At 44.1% G+C, this 17,705-nt stretch overlaps 1 protein-coding gene and 1 long non-coding RNA gene across 3 annotated transcripts in view; one reads left to right on the top strand and one right to left on the bottom strand.

The window, feature by feature from the left end:
* Positions 1 to 17,705, top strand: part of MYO7B (myosin VIIB) — a 55,854-nt gene that overhangs the window by 33,460 nt on the left and 4,689 nt on the right. For both annotated transcript variants that reach the window (XM_076341649.1, XM_076341650.1), the window contains 17 exons: positions 609 to 728; positions 1,600 to 1,773; positions 2,747 to 2,974; positions 3,399 to 3,566; positions 4,168 to 4,285; positions 4,379 to 4,505; positions 5,251 to 5,420; positions 6,130 to 6,311; positions 7,112 to 7,239; positions 7,789 to 7,946; positions 8,436 to 8,589; positions 10,597 to 10,752; positions 14,119 to 14,224; positions 14,360 to 14,473; positions 15,366 to 15,453; positions 16,544 to 16,650; positions 17,120 to 17,305. In XM_076341649.1, coding sequence (XP_076197764.1) covers positions 609 to 728; positions 1,600 to 1,773; positions 2,747 to 2,974; positions 3,399 to 3,566; positions 4,168 to 4,285; positions 4,379 to 4,505; positions 5,251 to 5,420; positions 6,130 to 6,311; positions 7,112 to 7,239; positions 7,789 to 7,946; positions 8,436 to 8,589; positions 10,597 to 10,752; positions 14,119 to 14,224; positions 14,360 to 14,473; positions 15,366 to 15,453; positions 16,544 to 16,650; positions 17,120 to 17,305 — 2,484 coding nt within the window. The remainder of the gene's footprint in view (positions 1 to 608; positions 729 to 1,599; positions 1,774 to 2,746; positions 2,975 to 3,398; positions 3,567 to 4,167; positions 4,286 to 4,378; positions 4,506 to 5,250; positions 5,421 to 6,129; positions 6,312 to 7,111; positions 7,240 to 7,788; positions 7,947 to 8,435; positions 8,590 to 10,596; positions 10,753 to 14,118; positions 14,225 to 14,359; positions 14,474 to 15,365; positions 15,454 to 16,543; positions 16,651 to 17,119; positions 17,306 to 17,705) is intronic.
* LOC143162032 (uncharacterized) lies at positions 7,376 to 8,509 on the bottom strand. The gene is made up of 3 exons (XR_012995637.1): positions 8,394 to 8,509; positions 7,517 to 7,650; positions 7,376 to 7,418 (listed from the first exon to the last, which is right to left on the bottom strand). It is a non-coding gene; the product is annotated as an uncharacterized LOC143162032 (long non-coding RNA).

Genomic DNA, 17,705 nt, shown 5'->3' with positions numbered 1-17,705 from the left:
TTAAATGGATGATAAATCCAGTTCATCACAGAAGAAAAAAACCAACACAACCTGTGGCTCCAACTTGACATCAATATATATGTAAATACAAGTCCATGCTTATACCATGTCAGCCAAGATAACAGAGTCATACAGACTCCAAAAGCTCAGTTTATCCAGTCCTTCTCTTCCAACGTCCAATCTTAATCGTGGACTTCAACTATTGATATTGCCAGAGAACTTAGTAAAACTAAAAGTAACCATAATCAGCAGCCCTAACCTGCCATTAGCCCTCTTCCCAGCACTTTGGTTCATACAGAATGTCACAAGACTTCAGGCTCTTCAGCTGGAAACACTAACCCTTGCTCTAATCATAAGAATAAAGTCTCCACTGTCTAATATTCATCATACAGTTAAACACGGTGAATAGACTGACACAAGCCTTCCTCTTTAGTCTAAAAGCTTTGCAGAATGAGGGAAAACTTGGTGTCTCAAACCTAACCTTTAACACTTTCTGGTAAACTGTAAGCTAACTGATCACTCTAATCTAGTCTATCAGCTGCAGAAGGTTTCTAGTGTTTCATGAGGATTAGTATTTCCTAACTCTTTCTTATGCTCTCTGCATATAGTACCTGTTGAATTTCATCCACCATGGGCCCACAGGCTATGCACCATATTGTGCTGAACGTCTGAGACGTACCTATGTCAACGGAGCACGGACTGAACCTCCGAGCTGGCTGGAACTTCAGGTGGCAACTCCCTTTTTCATCATTATATTGATATGTGTCATTTTATGCTGGATTGTATTTACTAACCTGTGCTAACAGATCTTCCTAAGTCCAACAATGGAAATCAATTGCACAAGGGGATTGAAGACCAACTGCCTTATTCTGGACAGCTTCTTAGATACACCTCTTCTGGCTATTCACTTAACCTAAACCCAGTGGAGGATGTAAGTTAAAAGCTGCAACACATGATTTGCAGGGAGATACCTCCATCCACTCAGGAGCCATAGGCCAGAACCACCTCCTTAGGGAAGCTCTTACCATCATTTGTGGAAAGAACTGAACAGGGCTTATGCTTTTAAAATGGAGGGAAGAAGTGTGTATGATAGGGCTACATTGCCCTCCCCCTTCCTTTAAAAGTCACTCTCGTAATTAGAAGTCACACACACACATGCACACATTCCCCACCTTAAGTGAAGACCTCAGTTCAATTCCTTCCTAAATCTGAGCGACCCTATTGCCTAACACACACCTTCCTGGGCAAAATGCTTGCTGCAGGCCATGTCTCCACTGATGCATGTAAGGCTGTACCCAAAAGTTATCAGGCCAAATAAGGCTCACAAAAAGCCTATCAGTCTACACTGTTATGTGATAATCAACTCCCCTGAGCTGTGGGGAGGAGGGAACTTGATTCCAGTGCTGCTCCAGGGATATAATTTATATTTAAAGCTCACCATGCATTGAAGAAACTGTGTGGGCGTTGGAGATTCACTTAAAGATTGTTGACTGGAGTGTACAGTGTGTGGAGCTCTTAAATCTAAATGTCTTCTTCATTCCTCACAGAAAAGTAAGGTTGGCCCATAATTTGTTTCTCTCATTTGACTCTGACTTACAGGCAACAAAGCAGAAGAAACCCATTATGTTTAATGTCACCCTGATGAACGGCCAAAGCGTCACTGTTCCTGCAGACTCTGCTTCCATTGCCAAAGAGATCTGTCAGTTCATAGCAGATAAAACCAAACTGAAGGATGTGTTTGGTTTTTCACTCTACATTGCTGTGTTTGATAAGGTAAAGTGTAGAAAAGTAGAATGAAAGCTCCCTTCTCTTTCTGTGGAGTTGCTGCTGCCCACCCAGCCTCACTGAGGACTCCCTCTGACTTCTGGAAGCACCCCCGTCCCAGCCCTATGCTCAAACCAAATCAGTTTTGAATCCCAGCTGATTCTCAGGAGCTGATAATCCTATTCTGCCTTTCTGCTGGCTAGCCACTTAGCAATTCCTGCTGCAGGCCTGTGAGGTTTCCTTTGCCAGGTCACATAAGTGACTAGTGTCCCGGCTCCCATTCATGGGCAGTGCAGCACTGTGGTCTCCCCCCATGTTCTGGGATCCCACCTGCTCGTCATGCATGCAGCACTGCAGAACTGCTGGAGTAGGGTGAAACTAGCAGGTCTCACACGCTAGGGAGCTCTGCTCAAAGACATATTTCCCACCTGCACTGCTGCACGTGACTTTCTTGTCCTGTATTACAGTGCTGCTGATACAGCCCCTATCATGTGGCATTGAAAGCCAAGGTCCTTGCCAGGGCTGCTGCTGTTAGCTCACATGCTGGCATTTTACCCTCTCCTTCCCTTTGCTTTTTTTTTACTGTAGTGCTGTAAAACAGACATACACAGCAGGATGACATCTTGGTGCTCAGAGTTAGGCACCAATAGCAAAGAAATTAATTCAGAGATGGCATTTTTGTTTAGATTACAGCAACACTTGCACGTGCACTTAAGGGGATATACAGGGGATAAACAAAGTTCAAGGAGACAAATAGAAGATTGTAAACCAGAGCTGCTTTGTCTTAACTTCCAACTTATTTTTCCTGATACCATCCCTGTGCATAAAAATACACAAATTTACCAAAGTACAACTTGCACATCCATCTGCTTACCTTTTCAGAGTTTTTCTTGCTGTCAGGAGACTAGGAGCTTTGGGTTTGTTGTTCTTCACTCAGATCCAAAGCAGGCATGCCAGTAAATGCAGTGTCCCTTTGTTCTAGGTCTGGTCACTGGGTGCGGGACGAGATCATGTCCTGGATGCCATCTCTCAGTGTGAACAGCTAGTGAAGGAGCGGGGCACACATGAACGCAACGCGCCCTGGCGACTCTACTTCCGGAAGGAAATCTTCACCCCCTGGCACAACTCCCAGGAGGATCCTATCAGCACTGATCTCATTTACCACCAAGTCATTCGCGGCATCCGGTTTGGAGAGTACCGTTGTGAGAAGGTGGGTCTCCTTATTCATCCTCCTAAAGAGACAAAACTATATTAACATTTCCCACATTAAAGAGCAGGAAGATGAATAAAGTTTCTAGTGGCTGTGAACAACCCTTCCCTTCTTAACGAACAATTCCTGTTCAGGTGATTGTGCCAGCTGTCACACTGGCAGCTATAATTAATACATATTTTTTTTCTGCAACTTTTAGTTCATGTGGCAGCTGGAGGCATGTCCAAAGGGGCAGTTTGAGTTCTTTTAAAATATCTTTGCTAATAATCTCTTTGATGCTATGATTGTGTCAAGTTCATGACTGTCAAGAGTTATTAGAGAAAAATGGAGAAAACTCCATTCCTAAATTGGCTTCAAGGTTGAATGAGGCTATCTGGATTTGTGACATCTTTCTAGGCCTCTTTTAATGGATTAATTGTTTCAGGAGGAGGATTTGGTGGAGATAGGTGCAAAATATTGTTACATCCAGTTTGGAGATTCCATCCACAATGAACTTGTACAGAAGGTGCTCCATGACTGTATCCCAGTGAAACAGTTGAAGTCCAAGACCCTGGAAAAGTGGGTGAGCCTTATAACCTACTCACATGCTAAGGTAAGAGGTTTGTCTGGCACCGCTAGGTAACCATTCTCGAGCACCAGCTTCTGCTTCTTTTACCATTTGCATTTACGAATAGTCTCTTGGGGGAAAAAGGAAAAACGTCTCAATTTCTATATTCCAAATAGTTAATTAGGGCTGGGGGAGTGGAGAACCTCCACTCACTCTTCCATATAGGGCTCAACAGGGGGGCAGAGTTAAGAAAGTATGTTTAAATCTCTGAATAGAGTATCTTTTAAGGCTGTCTCTCTCCCATCTGACAACTGAGTCAGGATGGGCATGGGATGGAATATTGGTTTTGATCTGGAAATGGATTACCTGAATTATTTCCTTGGCACCCAAAGTGTGTTAGACTCCGAACAGGTCAGTCAGTGGGGATTTGAGGGAAATTTGGAATCCACGTGCCTGTGGGCAGCCTCAGCTGCATGTGGTGGGCCCCTGGAGGCTGTTCCTGATTTGACTTTCTCCAGGTACCCTTGACACCAGTGACAGCAGAGGGCTGTTGGGAACCTCTGGGATCAGGCCTGCTCTTTATTGTGTGCAGAACATGCAAACCAGATTTTACTGAGAAAACCTTGGGTATCTTTTTATACTGCAGGCCCCATACACACAGGACCGTCTCTCCCCTCAGACTGTGAAGGAACAACTTGTAGATTTTGCTCGCTTTCAGTGGCCTTTGCTTTTTTCCCGATTCTTTGAAGTCACTAAGTTTTCAGGTAATACCTGGAGCCTGGGAGTAGAGGACAGATATAAGATCAATAGAGGAGGACTTGTATAGCATTGATAAGGAGTTTTTTCTGCATTTTCAGGTCCCAGCTTGCCCAAGAACCACTTTATTGTTGCTGTAAATTGGAAAGGTATCTACTTCTTGGATGAGTCAGAAAAGCGGCTCCTTGAGCTGACCTTCCCAGAGATAACTGGCATCCACACCAACAGGTGAGTGCCCCAGAAAGACAAGATCTGAAGAAGGCATCTCTGCCCATGCTCAGAAAGGGTGTATGTAGGAGGGAAGTGTACTTTCTCTGCCGTCCCCCTAGGTGATTTGATCTGAGCCTGGAAAGGTGGTTTAGCCTAGGTCTGGGAAACAGAAAGGGAAAAGTTCTGAGCAGCCTGTAAAGGAAATACTGAAAGGGCTGAATCTTTCCAGCTGGTGGATCCTGCTCAGTCAGAAAGGTGTAAGGAAGCACAGCCATGCATCAAGACAAGAATGGCCCGAATAACTAACATAGTTAAGCCATCGTCTGTTATGCGTGCTGGGAGTTCATATACTTCTCAGGTGTGATGGACCTGAACAGGATAACTGAGGGAAAGAGGGTAACCGTTGGCTTGCTCAGGGCACACATCCTTGCATCAGATCACTCAGAGAATAGGGTCTTACATACACAAAAAATACCTCTGCGAGGACTGTCACAGATTTAATTAGTTGCCCCGTTGCTCCAAAAGAAGGGTGTTCTTTTGTCTATAATGAAGCACTTTTGTACAAAACATGATGGAGTCCAGAGTGAACCTGAACCACTTCAGTCCTTAACACCTACCAACTCATGAGAAGACAAATTAAGAACTACCAATACTCACTGTAAGGAAGTTGTCTGCAAGGAGGTGTAGGTGCCTTGGCCCTGACTGCAGATGTGTCTGTAAGTTTTTCAGATGTTCTGGTAACAAACTGTTCAATAATACATAGGGCAGTGAAGTCATTTGGACAGAGTTGCACTCTCATCACACTTCGTGCTGAGGAGTTTGTCCTGACATCTGTAAACAGCGTTGTCATTGCTGAACTGGTGGTCATGTTCCTGGAAGGACTGAAGAAGAGATCACGATTCGCTGTGGCAATGCATGAGAAAAAATCCCAAGGTAAGCCTTGTAACTTTTCTACAGGGTAGGGAAGAAATTTTGAGAGAACCCACAGTACTTGTTTGAAAGAGCTGAGAGAGAAGAGGGAGAACTTCAGTAAGAGTCCCTTTGCTCCAGGAGAGATGCATAGTGATCAGCACAGCAATACAGAGCATAAGGCAATGTGATTCAATACCTTTGCAGACAAATTACCTTTCCTTCCTCCTTCTACTTCTTTACATATTTTATTTAGATAGTACAGTATCCAACAACTCAGCATGCTTATAGTAGGAAGTTGGATCTGGGCTCCGTGGAAATAGTTTCCAGAAAAATTTCACAGAGTTGGTAAACTGGAATTCTAATAATTTCTCTGTTAGTTGGCTGGAACAGACAAGAGGGGATTAAAATGTAAACATTAACTTCATCTACTTACAACTACTGAGTTTCTTTCCATGCTTTGCTGCCAGTTCTAGACACAAAGTCAGCACCCATTTGAATCAAATGGAGTTTTGCCATTGCCCTCAGTGGATCAAAATCAGGCTGTCAGAGGAAGTTTAAGTGATTTCTCTGAAGTGTTACTGGATAATTAGCCGTATTTACACAAATCACTTTCTATTGCTAATTGAATTCAGGCCTTCAAAATACAATTCCCTTGTCTTTCACATTGCAATCCCCTTGCATTTTCTTGGGCTGTCAAGCCTGAACAGTACTCTCTTATTCTGTTTTCCAGAAGACCCTGCTATCCTGTCCTTCAGGAAGGGAGACTTGCTAATCTTGACTGAAGACAAAAGGCTGGATGCAAACTCTGGCTGGATCTGTGCCCAGAATGAAAGGACAGGCAAAACAGGGAATGTATTTTTGGAAGAGATCTACATCATTCCTTGTCTCACAAAACCCTCTAGTCAAGTGCTGGTAAGAATTGCTAAGCACTCTCTTTGAAGAGACTAGGCGATAAATGATAATAACAATGTTAAATATGATTAAATTTATAACTGGAAGTTAATTGTTCCTCCAAAGTCAGACAAGTTCTATACCTCCCATTGAAGCAAAGCATTTCATTCTGTCCTGTCTGAAAACAAAACTAAACCTAGTCCAAACTCTAAGGAGAAGACTGCAGTTGCACAAAAGCAATGACTTTCAAAAAAATGGTCCATTCACCATTAGGGATTTCAGTGCCTGGAATTGGTAGCAATTAATGGAAATGAGTGTGCAGTTTAATTTTCCTGCATTCACACTGGGCTTGATTGGTGATCATACATTACGTCTCAAGGGATGCTCTAAGTTACTTTAAAAAAATATGCTCTTTGAGAGAGTCAAGGTTTCCCATTGATCGCTCTGCTAACAATTTTGTCTTCAGTTTTGGAGATTCAGCATATTGGATACTGTGCTAACAAGTGAAAAGCTGAAAAAGTGGGGGGAAAACACACCAGTGGTAAAAGCAGGTGGACTTTTATCAAGTGTTGTGCTTTGGATAATCACATACATTTTGATGGCCACTACTGTTGGGTCTATGGAAATTACTTCCTTGAGTCGACTATTCCCAAGTCTTTCTTGAGTCTCTGAAAATGCTGCTTAGGGGACAGAAGGTCTCCTGCAGCACAGAGTACTCAAGTTTAGTATACACCATCTGCGCATATATGCTGAGTAACATCTGACAATCTGTGCAGAGACCTGTGTCCATGTGACATCTCTACGTGGCTGTGTCATTCCAGAATTTGCTGATGATGTCTCCAGACCAGAGGAGGACAGCTTCACAGAACTCCTACATGGATGAACCTGATGAAGAGGATCTCAAAGTGAAGCCTTACACCCTGGAGGAGTTCTCCTATGAACACTTCAGGTGAAGCTCTCTGTGTAGTGTGTGCCCTAGGAAAGTTCTTGTTGATCTTCAGTGATCCTTAAAGCCTAGGATGTAACGGCATCTTCCATTTCTGATTGGGTTTCTTCTTTGTTTCCTGTAATTAAGTGTGACTTTGGACATGCAGAGATTCTGGCACATGGCCTACTTGTATCTTTTGTCTGCAGAAATGCAAAGGGAAGGGTAGAAGAGCCCCAATCAGACTTACTTATTTCCAGCAGGCCCTATTCTTACTTCTCACTCCTTCTTCAGCACTTACCAGCTAGTGAGGATACACAACATCTCAGGCCTCAGAGAGTAAGAGAAAAATTAGTCTTCTAAAACCTCTCTTCTTTTTGCAAGCCTTCTCCCTTCTGGATCTACAGGAAACTATATTTTCCTGTTCTTATTGACCTGCATAATCAAAGGAGATATGAGATCACTGTCTTGGGAAAGAACATGCCTAGAGATAAGTCTTTGTGATAATGATCTCCTATGTTCATAGCAATACTGATCCAGTAATTTTGTATGCCTGCACTTGTCTTCATTCAGGACTCCTGAGAAGGAATCCATCAGCAAAGCTGTTCTCCAGAAATCCCGTGGGCGCAGTCAACTGTGGGCACACTCTAAGGAGCCCTTGAAACAGCCCTTGCTGAAGACAGCATGCACAGACCCTGGTCTTCGGGACTTGGCTTGTCAGGCCTTCATTGATATCCTTTCACTCTTCTCTTTGTGACCTGAGAACACTTGGGAAGGAAAAGCTAGCTACCGCCACTAAACTCACCTCAACTGAGATAATACTGCATACACATTACAGAGGATACATTTACATCAAGGTGCAGGATATCAGCTCTGCACAACTTAGCACTGTTTCCCTTGTCTACAGAGGAAAGGTCCCTATTCCTTCCCAATGCTCCACAACTCCTGATGGCTCACTTAATTGAGAATGTGGCTTTAGGAGTGAGTGAGATTTACTGCATATGCCCAGAGCAAGCTGCTAATACAGTATCAATCATAGCCAAGCAGTGACCGCTGCACAGGGAAAGGGGGTAGGGGACAGGCAGGGGATATGTTCCAGACCCTCCTCCCAGTATTTGCCACTTAGACATCAACAGAGTCACTAACATGTTGGGATCCAGGTGAGACTTCCCATTTACCTTCCAAAATTGGCCTGCTTTTGTCCTTAACAGCACATTCACCCATCATGAAATTCATGGGAGACTATCCCTCAAAACAGGCACACTCCTCTGTGGAAGTCACTGACCAGATATTTGTAGCAGCTATCCAGGAGGAGGTCCTGCGGGATGAGATTTACTGTCAGATTATGAAGCAACTGACTGAGAACAGAAACAGGTACTCACCTGGGTGCAAACACCCTGCTTCTGCAGAGCCAGGGGTCAAGTGCAGGTGGTGAGCAGGAATCCCTGCTACACCTGTGATGGGGTGGGGGCAGAGGGGAAGGATGGCCAAATGTTGGAGTGAGACCTTCCCTTCCCCCTTTTTCCAGGCACTGCTGTGGGGCTCACCTTTGCAGAGCACTCAGGACCACTGACTGGCAGTGATAGGCCACAAAGCAGGACGTTACTTGTCTCCTTTGAGCTGCTGCTTTGCTCCCATCAGCATTCAGTGCTCGTCTCTGTGCAGTATGGTGTGAGACAGGCAAGGTGTTACTGAAGCCGTCTTACTCCCAAGGCAGTCTGTGGAGAAAATACGGCACTGCATAGACTTCTTCATGTTTTCAGTGACTGCACTGCCAGCCCTCCATTTGTTTTAAGTTTCCCAATGACAGTATTTCCCTCCTATAAGTGCGTAGTTCACACTAGATCTTTTACTACCAGTGAATCCTTTTCAGTAGTTATATTAATTAGGTTACACAACTGGCTTGCAGAACAGATTGGTTACACAGGCCTCTGCCCCTGACTAAGTCTCTGAAACAGGCTGGTGTTTGCTTCCCCACTCATAAAATCATAATTTGACCTACTTCCAGGGGAACTGAATTGTAAAAAGAAGCTTAAAATAATTATTAACAAATTATTAATTTGTTAACAATAATTATTAACAAAATGGTTTTTCTGTTTCTAGCTGCATTGTGTCACTGCACAAGTTAGAGAAGGAGCTTCTATTTGTTTCTTTTCTTTCTTACTGTTCCACAAATATTAAACTTAGTGGAACTTCTACCATGTGTGTAACTATTAAATGGTAAATTTCCTTGCCTGCAGTAAATCTCACAGGCTATTTAATGCATAGTCTGTAACCACGGTGCCAGTGCCATGCCTGATGTACTCTACCAATTTAGTCCTGTGGGTCATTCACTGTTTTGAGAAGGATCACTGATGCGGAAAAAACAATGCTTGAAAGGTGGCTATTTCCATTATTTTCATTAGAACAGCCAGAGCAACAAATCTTTCATCCTTCCCAGGCTAGTGCCCTATGGACCATGTCACACTCTCACCCAGACACAAACACCACTGATCTATAGAGTATAAATGGGATTAAAATAGTGTGTCTTCATCTGCAAAATTAGAAAAGTAAATGGGAATAAAGAAGCCAGGACGTCTTTATTCAGCAGTCTGGTGCCCATTCAAAGGTAGACCTGCTGGCTTTCCCAATCAAAACCACTTCACACCATTTAGCATTTCAGAGCAATCCCTGGGACACAGCTGAAGTATGTTCTGCTCCTGGCTTTGAAAGTAGAATGACTGACCACCTCTTGGCTGCAAAGCCTTTCTTACTATTCTTACTGGTGAGGGTGAGATGCCAGAAGAGCTTTGACTGGCAGATTTCACAGGTGCAGAGGCTGGAGGAACTGGCTTTCTGCCTGAAAATTGTGCAAACTTGATCTGGAATTTTGAAGAACTGTAACTACCTCATTACACAATGCCATCTACCTGCTTATTTTTCAGAGCAGGAGCATGCATAAGGGAAAGTCAATTACAAGCAAAGTGCTTGTACCCTGAGCAACACTGGCTACCACAGAGGGCAGGTGAATACAAACAGCTGATAAAGCACAATCCAAAAACATGTGAGCTTGAACAGCAAATTAACAGTGGTTTTCCAAGACGACGGCACCAGGGTCACTGCTGCCAAGATGACTGTTAAACTGGAGCTTATATTTATTCATGACATTTGCAACTGTCATGAATATTTATCAGCCAGGATTTAGCATTGTCTTTGCATATGGGCTGTGGTTGTTGCACAGAAAATGGCTGCCAGATCCTGTGTGAAGGCTTTGTTGATTTGCAGCTCTCTGTTGAATAGCACAACATATCATAATTGGAATGTGTTTCTCTTCTCTGTAGCTGGTGTGTAGTCAAAGAATTGTATGTGGCTATAGCAGAACCATTTGCTTTGTGTTCACAGGTACAGCGTGACCAAAGGCTGGCAGCTCCTTTGGCTCTGCACTGGCCTGTTCCCACCCAGCAAGTCACTGCTGAAACATGCCCAGAAGTTCATGGAGACACGTCAGAAAGAGACACTGGCCCTGGAGTGCAGTCGGAGAATTCAGACAGTGATGAGGTAAACAGTCCGGCATACAGCCAGCTGAAAGTGTTAAAAAAGTCATGAATTACGTGCCAAAAAGCACACGGGCTAAAATATTGAGACTCTTACTTTCCCTTCTCTCTTTACATCCTTTTTAAAGTGATCATTATTTTTAATTCTCTTATGGACTTTGAACCACTAAGAGAGGTCTGTGTCATAGTTTCACTTTTTTCTTTCACAGTTAGCAACATTTTTAAAGGTTCAGCATCACACATAATCACTTGACTCCCAGAGCTGGGTATTTCCAACACCCTAAAGGGCATGCAGCTTGAAATGAAATCCTGCGTTGTCATTGATGAGGTCCTGACCTTGCTTTCCTTTGGTGAGGCAGCATATCCTTATCTCCCTTATATGTGCCTGTGGGTTAGTCTTGAATTTGTTGAATCTCAGTAGCACAGAGCTGCACATGTACAGCTAAAAATATTAGGTTTTACTCATGGTGGGGTGGCACCACTGAAGTCACTGACATCTGCAGAGTGCTAATGTGGCTCTGTTGGTTTTCTGGTGGTGAAGCAAAGCAGATCCGTGCTAGGAAAACAGGATCAACACAGTCATTTCCTATTCTTTGAAGAAATCCAAATGAGCAAAGCCCTGAGACTTAACATGGCTGCTCAGACCAGGGCACTTCTTAGTCCTCTAGGCATTACCCCTGTCCTGGTGAGGGTTGAAGCAATAGGGCCTCCAGCCCACAGTGCTTCTCAAGCTTCTGAATGACTTGTTGGTGTAATGAACTTGACATGACCAGAGATAGTAGAAGGGCTACCTGATTTTCAGGAAGAATCAATTGAACTATAGGGGGAAGGTTTCCCTAGATTCCTCCAGACACTGGAATTATGCAGCTTGACGCTTTGAGAACACAGTGCTTTGGCATCAAGGTTAACCCCAACCTTCTCCCTTTTGATGCTGTCATGAGTTACCACCTGCCTGCCACAGACCTCTTTGGTAAAGAAGCTGCCCAATGATTTCTCCCTCCAGCTCCTCATCCTCCCCCTTCTCTTAGGCTGGGCCCAGCGTTTGGTCTGTGAGCCCTGTGGGCCAGGCTCGAGGGGAATGCTAACACAGTGGCTGTCTCCCTTGCAGCGGATTGGTTTTGGCACTGCTGGGGAAATGTCACTACACATTGAACTCGCTTTTGAAGTGCCTGAAAAATGCATGGCAAGGAATGCTATTCAATGTTTTTTTCTATGGAGAAAACTGAAAATTTCCTGCCTCCCTATATCATGTGCTATTCATGCTCTAAGCCCTGTTGAGCTGTATAGAGCTTCTTTGGAGTGAGAAACAGAACGGGCTGTTTGGGAGGAGAATTCTGTCTGCTAAACTGCCCCAGATCTGGAGCATGGGGGACGGGAAGAGGAACTGTCGTGGTTTAACCCCAGCTGGCAACTAAGCACCACACAGCCGTTCACTCACTCCCCCCGCGGTGGGATGGGGGAGAGAATCAGAAGGGTAAAAGTGAGAAAACTCATCGGTTGAGATAGAGACAGTTTAATAGGTAAAGCAAAAGCCGTGCACACAAGCAGAGCAAAACAAGGAATTCATTCACTCCTTCCCATCGGCAGGCAGGTGTTCAGCCATCTCCAGGAAAGCAGGGCTCCATCACGTGTAACGGTTACTTGGGAAGACAAATGCCATCACTCTGAACATCCCCCCCTTCCTCCTTCTTCCCCCAGCTTTATATGCTGAGCATGATGTCATATGGCATGGAATATCCCTTTGGTGAGTTGGGGTCAGCTGTCCCAGCTGTGTCCCCTCCCAACTTCTTGTGCACCCCCAGCCTACTCACTGGTGGGGTGGTGTGAGAAGCAGAGAAGGCCTTGACTCTGTGTAAGCACTGCTCAGCAATAACAAAAACATCCCTGTATTACCAACACTTTTTCAGCACAAATCCAAAACATAGCCCCATACCAGCTACTATGGAAAAAATTAACTCTATCCCATCCAAAACCAGCACAGGAACAAAGGCAAGTGTTGTTTTCAAAGAGCATTTCTTTTCCTAAGATTAAACCTGTACCTGCGCTTAATAGAACAGAACAGAACAGAATAGAATAGAATATTTCAGTTGGAAGGGACCTACAACGATCATCTAGTCCAACTTCTCCCTGTAAGTAACCTGCTCTCTTTGGAAAGGGGAGAGCAGGCAGCTCAAAGGACTGACCTACAATACATGGAGCGGAAGCCAGCTGAGCCCTTGGGTACACCTTTTCCTGATAAACAGTTTTACAGCTTCATCCCCAGACTCCTGGCCAGGGAACCAGCGAGCACCCTCATGGGTGTCAAGCAGATCTTGCCTTGGCAATGAATTCCTAGCTTAGGCTGCAAGGAGAGATGGCCCTGTGCCTCCAGCCAAGCTGCTGCACTTCCGTGGTCTCCTATGGCCTCCCTCTGCTGCAAGTCCAGGAATAGATGACGGAGTAGGGCAGGCCCACTTTCCTTACAGTGCCTGTACAGTACCAGAGCACATGCTGTTCAACTTGGTTTACAGTCAGGTTTTCCTTCTCCAAATGGAACTGCTACTTTATTTAATGGAAAATAACTAGTTTTCAAATCCACACGAATAAAGCTGGATGCCAGACTAAGCTCTCTTCCCGAGAGATTGGGCCAGTATGAGAGAGGCGTTTGGCCCATAAGCTACGGTGTACAAAATCTCCAGCTCACCTGCTCTGTGCCACTGAGGGCAGGAAAGTACCAGCCCCAGAAGATAATGTGCTAGATCTGTCCTCACTTTAACTGTATCAAGGTTTTTGCATGACTCAGACTTCAGGGCCAGTTCCTTTGCTTTAAAAGGCAGCTCTGCTCTGAGGTATAATTTCAAAGAACTGGGATTGTACAGCTTAAGCGCCTCTTGAGTCAGTGATTACATGCCAGCTCTTATATAAAACATAATGCTTCTAGCAGCCCTCCAAACTTTTCTGGTACTTGCCTCCTGAGCTGTAACTCATTTTGTATCTGAATGCGTATCTTTTTGCTGATGTAAGAATTAAATAAAATGTATTTCTCCTTGTGGCCTCTATCTTCACACTTCAATAACAGTAAGGAAAAATGCCGCTGAATACGTAGAAGGGGTCATGGTACTGGCTAGGAAGATGCCTTATTCATGCAACCTCCTTGCAGAGTATAACAGACTTTTAATATACATGCTAATAAGACCCTCAGTTTCTTGCTGTTAATACATGTTAATGCTGTTAATTTGTACTGGGGTGAAGGTCCATTAGAGCCCGCCCCATGTCACAGTACTAGCATTTTGGATGGAGTCTGTTGTTTGGGTGGAATACTGTTGTTCAAGTCCTCAAAGATTAAACATCCAGCACTGATCTCTCTTATGATGGTGGTGGCATTTTCCAGGAATGGCTCCAGGAAGTGGGCACCTCATCCTGTGGAGGTTGAGGCCATCTTACAGAACAACACTAAGATCTCACACAAGATTTGCTTCCCCAATGAAACAGAACAGGTGAGAACTTACTTGTTTTCCTAGCCTTGACCATTTTCCCAGCCATGATGTATTCATGCAGGAGCATGTTTCAAGATATTCAGTGTTCTCATTTCTTCCTCTCCTCTGTGTAACAAGAGTCTTGTTATCTCATAGACATTTGATGTGGGAACAAACACCAAAATCCGGACTCTGTGTCAGAACATTGCTTCCAAATTGCAGCTGAGCTCGTGGGAAGGTTTCAGCCTCTTTGTGAAGATTGCAGACAAGGTAACTCTTCTCAACTATGGCAGGGTAGCCAGACTCCCCCCTCCTCTCCTACTTATTTACCAGACCACCTAAACAACCATATGTGAAGCCAAGAAACAGAGCAGGTCATTACTGCTTCTGTCTTACTGAGGGGATACAACCTAGACTCGAACTTTTAGCACCTGACAATTATTTTGAGTCTCTTGAAGGGGCTGGGTGGAGATGCAGAGTTTCTATCAGTCTACTGGTACACAGGTGGTACTAAAAGCAGAGAAGATGGGGGCTTTCTTGCAGCTGCTGGGATGGTAGCAAATTGCATGTTGCATACTGCTGGATTCAGCCCTTTTCCACTCAGGCCTTGCCCAGGAGATGTGCTGCACGTGTACAGTACCCACTAGTATAAGGAAGAGCAGTGGCTGACCAGCACCAGTTGATTGCTCTCTAGTTTCTCAGAAGCTTGCCTTGCCTGAGTTGAAGCTTGGGTTGGCTGCTTTGCTGAGAGGTCCCTTCTCTCTGGAATTGTGATCAATGCAAAAGCAGCACTGAGTCCAAGCACAGGGAGTTTCTGATGTGCTGCATTCCTGAAAAGAGGAACCCAGTTCCTCTTTTTACAAAGAGGAGATGGCTAAGAATAAGATAGGCATCTTCAGCTTGATTTCAATAAGCAGGTTGGAAAGAAAAAAGCAACAGAAGATGCAATGAAAATCCCCATATGAAATGTAAATAATTTGAGCCTTCCTCCTCCTATTTCTCTGCTTCTTTCCCCTTGCCTCTGTCTTTCCTGCTGTAATTGTGCTCTCACTGTAGATAGAGAAAGAAAATTCAGCCTGATACTTGGGTATATTGGCACAAGCAGTATTTATATGATCTGCTAATCTCTCCTTTCCCCCCTTCATTGCTTGGCCTCTTCCAGGTGATCAGTCAGAATGAAGCAGACTACTTCTTTGACTCACTAAGGCAGGTGACAGACTGGAACAGGAGGAACAAACCAGGGAAAGATGGTAAGAATGCCAGCGTGACAAGAATCTGCATGAGATGCTGTGTTGAACTGGGGAAACAGCAAATTTATCCAGTAGGATTTACTCCATCTTGGGAAGTGTGTGGCAGAGCCTTATTTTATCATTTTTGTACATACACAGTTACTGCCTGCACCAGCAGTAAGATCCAGTGACCTGATGCAGCCAAGCACTGGCTATCGGAAACATCAGAACATCTTTGTGGGGGGATCTCTCCAGAAATTTTGAATTGGTACCAAAGATTTTTTGACTTGCATCCAAAAGACACAGCTGGATTCACACAAGTTAGATAGGTTGATCCTCTTTACAGTCCACGGCTCGTGCATTGCCAGATCAGGTATCAGCCAACACACGTAAATAAGTGCTTTACACAGTGTCACTCCCATTCCTTGGGTTGTTAGAAAATTGTTATCTAGATTATTACCTGGTGATACCAAAGCACAGGTTGTATTGCCAGGGGAACACTTGTTAAAATAAAACAATATAACACTAATGACAGCAATTCTTTGCACTTCACCCCCATGTATAACATACATTTTGAAATCTACATCAAACTCGAACTCCACTCAAATTTCATATTCGTTTATCCTGACCTTTGCTTATTTCAGGACAGCTGAGGTTCAACTTCCTGAAGCACTATCTACATATCTAAGACTTTCTAACTTCCCTCTTCTCCCCACAGCTGATGCAGCTACTAGGAGCTTTGCAAATCACAAGATAAAGATGTGGGTGCACTAAATCACAATTCATTTCTGTAAACTCAGCCATCAGGGAATGTACCTGCATCAGTATAACAGAATTCAGGTGTGCTGCACATCAGCAGGCAGCTGACATAAGCACCTGTCATGAGCACCAAGAAATAACAAACCTTAGATCACTGCATGATCGGTGTCCGGGAACTGACAACTAATCACTTTCTTGGTCATCTAAAATGGTCTTTTGTACTTTTTTGTTAGTAATTTTGTTTGTTACTACTGAAACCAGAATTACATTTCTGAAGAGACTTACAAGCCATGTGAAAACTGCAGAACTCTACAGTGATACAGAGGATACTAACAAGATGTTGTTTCCTTAGGGGCTACTATGTCTGTGGCTTATGAGGTGTACTTCATGAGAAAGCTGTGGTTGAATGTAACTCCTGGGAAGGACCTGAAAGCCGATTCCATTTTTCATTACCACCAGGTAACCAGCTCCCTAAAGCATAAATATAATGGCAGGCAATGTGATCCAAGAAATACTCCTGAGAAAGTAAGCCTGCTAGAGTATTGCCATCTCCCTCAAAATGGCCTGCATTATCGAGCTTCCAGAGGAATGCCTCTGGAGGGCACAGCTCAGCCTCAGGAGCAGATTTATTTCTCACCGTGTTCACACCTTAGCTATATTGCTTATGTTAGGAGCACAGCTCCCTAATCTAATTGTTCCCTGGAGGTACTCGTCTTACTCCGTAATTGTATGGAGAATCATAGAATGGTTTGGGTTGGAAAGGATCTTTAAAGATCATTCGGAGAACCTCCAGGAGGAGTCAAAAGTTCTTGGGATGCCCTTGGACTGTGTTTGGCGAGACTCACATCTTGACCTCACAGATTTAGCATGTGTAAGTCAGTGTTTGCTTCAGCCCGTTCCATTTAGATTCAGAGCTGGTCTCTTCCAGGAGTTGCCAAAATACCTCAGAGGCTACCACAAGTGTTCCAAGGATGAAGCTGTCCAGCTGGCAGGGCTGATTTATAAAGTGCGCTTCAACAATGACCGCACACAGCTGGCAACCATCCCCAAAATCTTGAAGGAGCTGGTGCCAGACAATCTGCTCCGAGCAATCTCACCAGATGAGTGGAAGAAGGTAAGAACATCAGCTTTCATTAATCATGCTACTTCCACAGAGCTTTAAGAGAGAAGACAGACATGGAGACACACTACTTTTTTGATCTGACAGTCTTTGAAAGCACTATGCTACTGGATGTTGCTGTTTTGCCTCTTACAATCTAGATTTTGCATCCTCTCTACCAAACCTCTGAAAGATATCTGCAGGCCTGGACGACTGATTTGAGATGTGCATTTTTCTTGGAGATACTAATCTATTTTCAGTGCCCAGAAGAAGCATTAGAATTAGGAAACTCAGTGATGGGACTGGGGATTTGATGATCTTGTAGAGAAACAGAAAATTAAGATGTGTCCTAAATATTTCATAGTTTGGCCAGCAAATCAGTCACCTTGCACTGTGTGCATGCTACTCATAGCAA

This window comes from Aptenodytes patagonicus, chromosome 6 (genome assembly GCF_965638725.1).
Source record: "Aptenodytes patagonicus chromosome 6, bAptPat1.pri.cur, whole genome shotgun sequence".
NCBI lineage: Eukaryota > Metazoa > Chordata > Aves > Sphenisciformes > Spheniscidae > Aptenodytes > Aptenodytes patagonicus.
Note: the sequence above shows the minus strand (reverse complement) of the source record. Positions and strands in the feature narration are given on the sequence as shown.